Source organism: Melospiza melodia (assembly GCF_035770615.1).
Source record: "Melospiza melodia melodia isolate bMelMel2 chromosome 17 unlocalized genomic scaffold, bMelMel2.pri SUPER_17_unloc_1, whole genome shotgun sequence".
NCBI lineage: Eukaryota > Metazoa > Chordata > Aves > Passeriformes > Passerellidae > Melospiza > Melospiza melodia.
This window is the reverse complement of record NW_026948502.1, coordinates 958,849-961,802: the sequence shown is the minus strand read 5'-3', so window position 1 is coordinate 961,802 and position 2,954 is coordinate 958,849. Positions and strand designations below refer to the sequence as shown.

Sequence of the window (2,954 nt, the reverse complement as noted above, 5' to 3'; positions counted from 1 at the left end):
CTCAGGCCCGCCGGGGGGCGGGGCTTGCGGCTCGGCCAATCGGCGCCGCGCGCGTGGCTAGGCGCGGCCAATCGGAAAGCGGCGGCCCCGCCCGCGCGCTCGCCCCTTTCCCGCCGCGCTGGTTGCCGGGGCAACGCGAACGCCCGAGGGGGAATCCGCCAATGGGATGCGGGGGCGGGGCGTAGAGTGACGGGCAGGGCAGCCAATGGGAGCCCGGCGGGGGCGGGGCGGAGGGTGGAGTGATGGTCAGATCAGCCAATGGGCTCGCGGTAGGGGCGGGGCAAGCACCGCGTGGGCCCTGGGCGGGTCTAAAGGGGTCTGGGGGTGGGGGGGGGGTCAAAGGGGGGCTGGGGGATTTGGGGGGTCATGGGGGGGTCTGAGGGGTCATGGGGACGTTGGGGGGTCAAAGGGGTCATGGGGGGTCTGGGGGTGAGGGGGGGCTGGGGGGGTCATGGCAGACTGGGGGGTCCTGGGGACACCGTGGGGACACCGTGGGGCACTTTGGGACATTGGGACTGTGGGGCCATGGGGACACCTGGGGACACTTAGGGACACAGGGGGACATTGGGACACAGAGTGAGGTGCCATGGGGACACTCTGGGACACTTGGGAACACTTTGGGACACAGGGGACATTGGGACACAGGGTCTGTGGGGCCATGGGGACACTTTGGGACACTGTGGGGACACTTTGGGACACAGGGGGACATTGGGACACAGGGTCTGTGGGGCCATGGGGACACTTTGGGACACTTTGGGACACTGTGGGGACATCCTGGGGGCAGATGGGGACACTGTGGGGATGGGGACACCGTGGGGACACTGTGGGCACACCTTGGGACACTGTGGGGACACTTTTGGGACACTTTGGGGACACCTGGGGACACCTGGGGACACTTTGGGACAGGGGACATTGGGACACAGGGTCTGTGGGGCCATGGGGACACTTGGGGACACTTTGGGAACACTTTGGGACACAGGGACACTGTGGGGCCATGGGGACAATGGGGTGGGGGGGCCTGTCCCTCTCTGTGTCCCCACGTCCCCCTGGCCACCTGTCCCCAGGTGTCCGATAGCCCTGTCCCCGTGTCCCCCTGTGTCCCCATGTCCCCGTGTCCTCCCTGTCCCCATGTCTTGTGTCCCCATGTCCCCATGTGCCCCTGTGTCCTCTTGTCCTCCCTGTCCCCATGTCCCCATGTCCTGTGTCCCCATGTCCCCATGTCCCTCCCTGTCCCTGTGTCCCCGTGTCCTGTGTCCCCATGTCCCTCCCTCTCCCATGTCCCCATGTCCCCATGTCCTGTCCCCCCATGTCCCCCCTGTCCCCATGTCTAGTGTCCCCATGTCCCATGTCCCTCCCTGTCCCCGTGTCCCTCCATGTCCCCATGTCCTGCCTGTCCCCATGTCCTGTCCCCCCATGTCCCATGTCCCATGTCCCGTGTCCTGTGTCCCCATGTCCTGTGTCCTCCCTGTCCCCTTGGCCACCTGTCCCCAGGTCTCCAATAGCCGTGTCCCCGTGTCCCCTCTGTCTTTTGTCCCTGTGTCCCCGTGTCCCGTGTCCCCATGTCCCCATGTCCCCGTGTCCCCATGTCCCCATGTCCCTCCCTGCCCCTGTGTCCCCATGTCCTGTGTGCCCATGTCCCCTCTGTCCTCAATGTCCCCATGTCCTGTGTCCCCATGTCCCCGTGTCCCATGTCCCCCTGTCCCCCCGTGTCCCCATGTCCCCATGTCCTGTGTCCCCATGTCCTGTGTCCCGTGTCCCCATGTCCTGCCTGTCCCCATGCTCCATATCCCCGTGTCCCCATGTCCCCATGTCCCCATGTCCCCATGTCCTGTTTCACTGTGTCACCTTGGCCACCTGTCCCCATGCCCCTGTGTCCCCCCATGTCCCCATGTCCCTCCATGTCCCCCCATGTCCCCTGTCCCCATGTCCCTGTGTCCCCATGTCCTGGTGTCCTCATGTCCCCACGTCCTCCTGTCCCCGTGTTGTGTCCCCCAGTGTCCCCATGTCCCGTGTCCCCATGTCCCGTGTCCCCATGTCCCGTGTCCCCGTGCTGCTGCCCCGGTGTCACACACGGGGACACGCCTGGGGGTGGCCAGGGGCTCTGGTGGTGTCCCCATGGTGTCACTGTGCAGTGACAGGGCCAGATGTCACTGAGGTGTCCCTGAGGTGTCCCCGCATTGTCACCCTGCAGTGACAGGGCCGGGTGTCACTGAGCTGTCACTGAGGTGTCCCCATGGTGTCACCGTGCAGTGACAGGGCCAGGTGTCACTGAGGTGTCCCCGTGGTGTCCCTGTGGTGTCCCCATGGTGTCACCATGCAGTGACAGGGCCGGGTGTCACTGAGGTGTCCCTGAGGTGTCCCCATGGTGTCACCGTGCAGTGACAGGGCCGAGTGTCACTGAGGTGTCACTGAAGTGTCACTGAGGTGTCCCCATGGTGTCACCGTGCAGTGACAGGGCCGGGTGTCACTGAGGTGTCCCTGAGGTGTCCCCATGGTGTCACCGTGCAGTGACAGGGCCGGGTGTCACTGAGGTGTCCCTGAGGTGTCCCCATGGTGTCACCGTGCAGTGACAGGGCCGGGTGTCACTGAGGTGTCTCCGTGGTGTCCCCGCGGTGTCCCCATGGTGTCACCGTGCAGTGACAGGGCCGGGTGTCACTGAGGTGTCACTGAAGTGTCTCCATGGTGTCACTGTGCAGTGACAGGGCCGGGTGTCACTGAGGTGTCACTGAGGTGTCACTGAGGTGTCCCCATGGTGTCACCGTGCAGGGACAGGGCCGGGTGTCACTGAGGTGTCACTGAGGTGTCCCCGCGGTGTCACCGTGCAGTGACAGGGCCGGGTGTCACTGAGGTGTCCCTGAGGTGTCCCCATGGTGTCACCGTGCAGTGACAGGGCCGGGTGTCACTGAGGTGTCCCTGAGGTGTCCCCGCGGTGTCACCGTGCAGGGACAGGGCCG

The 2,954-nt window shown here is 65.5% G+C and overlaps 1 protein-coding gene across 1 annotated transcript in view; it reads right to left on the bottom strand.

Moving 5' to 3' along the window:
• Window positions 1-251: 251 nt before the first annotated feature.
• Window positions 252-2,954, bottom strand: part of EMC10 (ER membrane protein complex subunit 10) — an 8,493-nt gene continuing 5,790 nt past the window's right edge. The window contains exon 6 of the mRNA XM_063181876.1: window positions 252-308. Within this exon, the coding sequence (XP_063037946.1) occupies window positions 252-308 (57 nt within the window). The remainder of the gene's footprint in view (window positions 309-2,954) is intronic.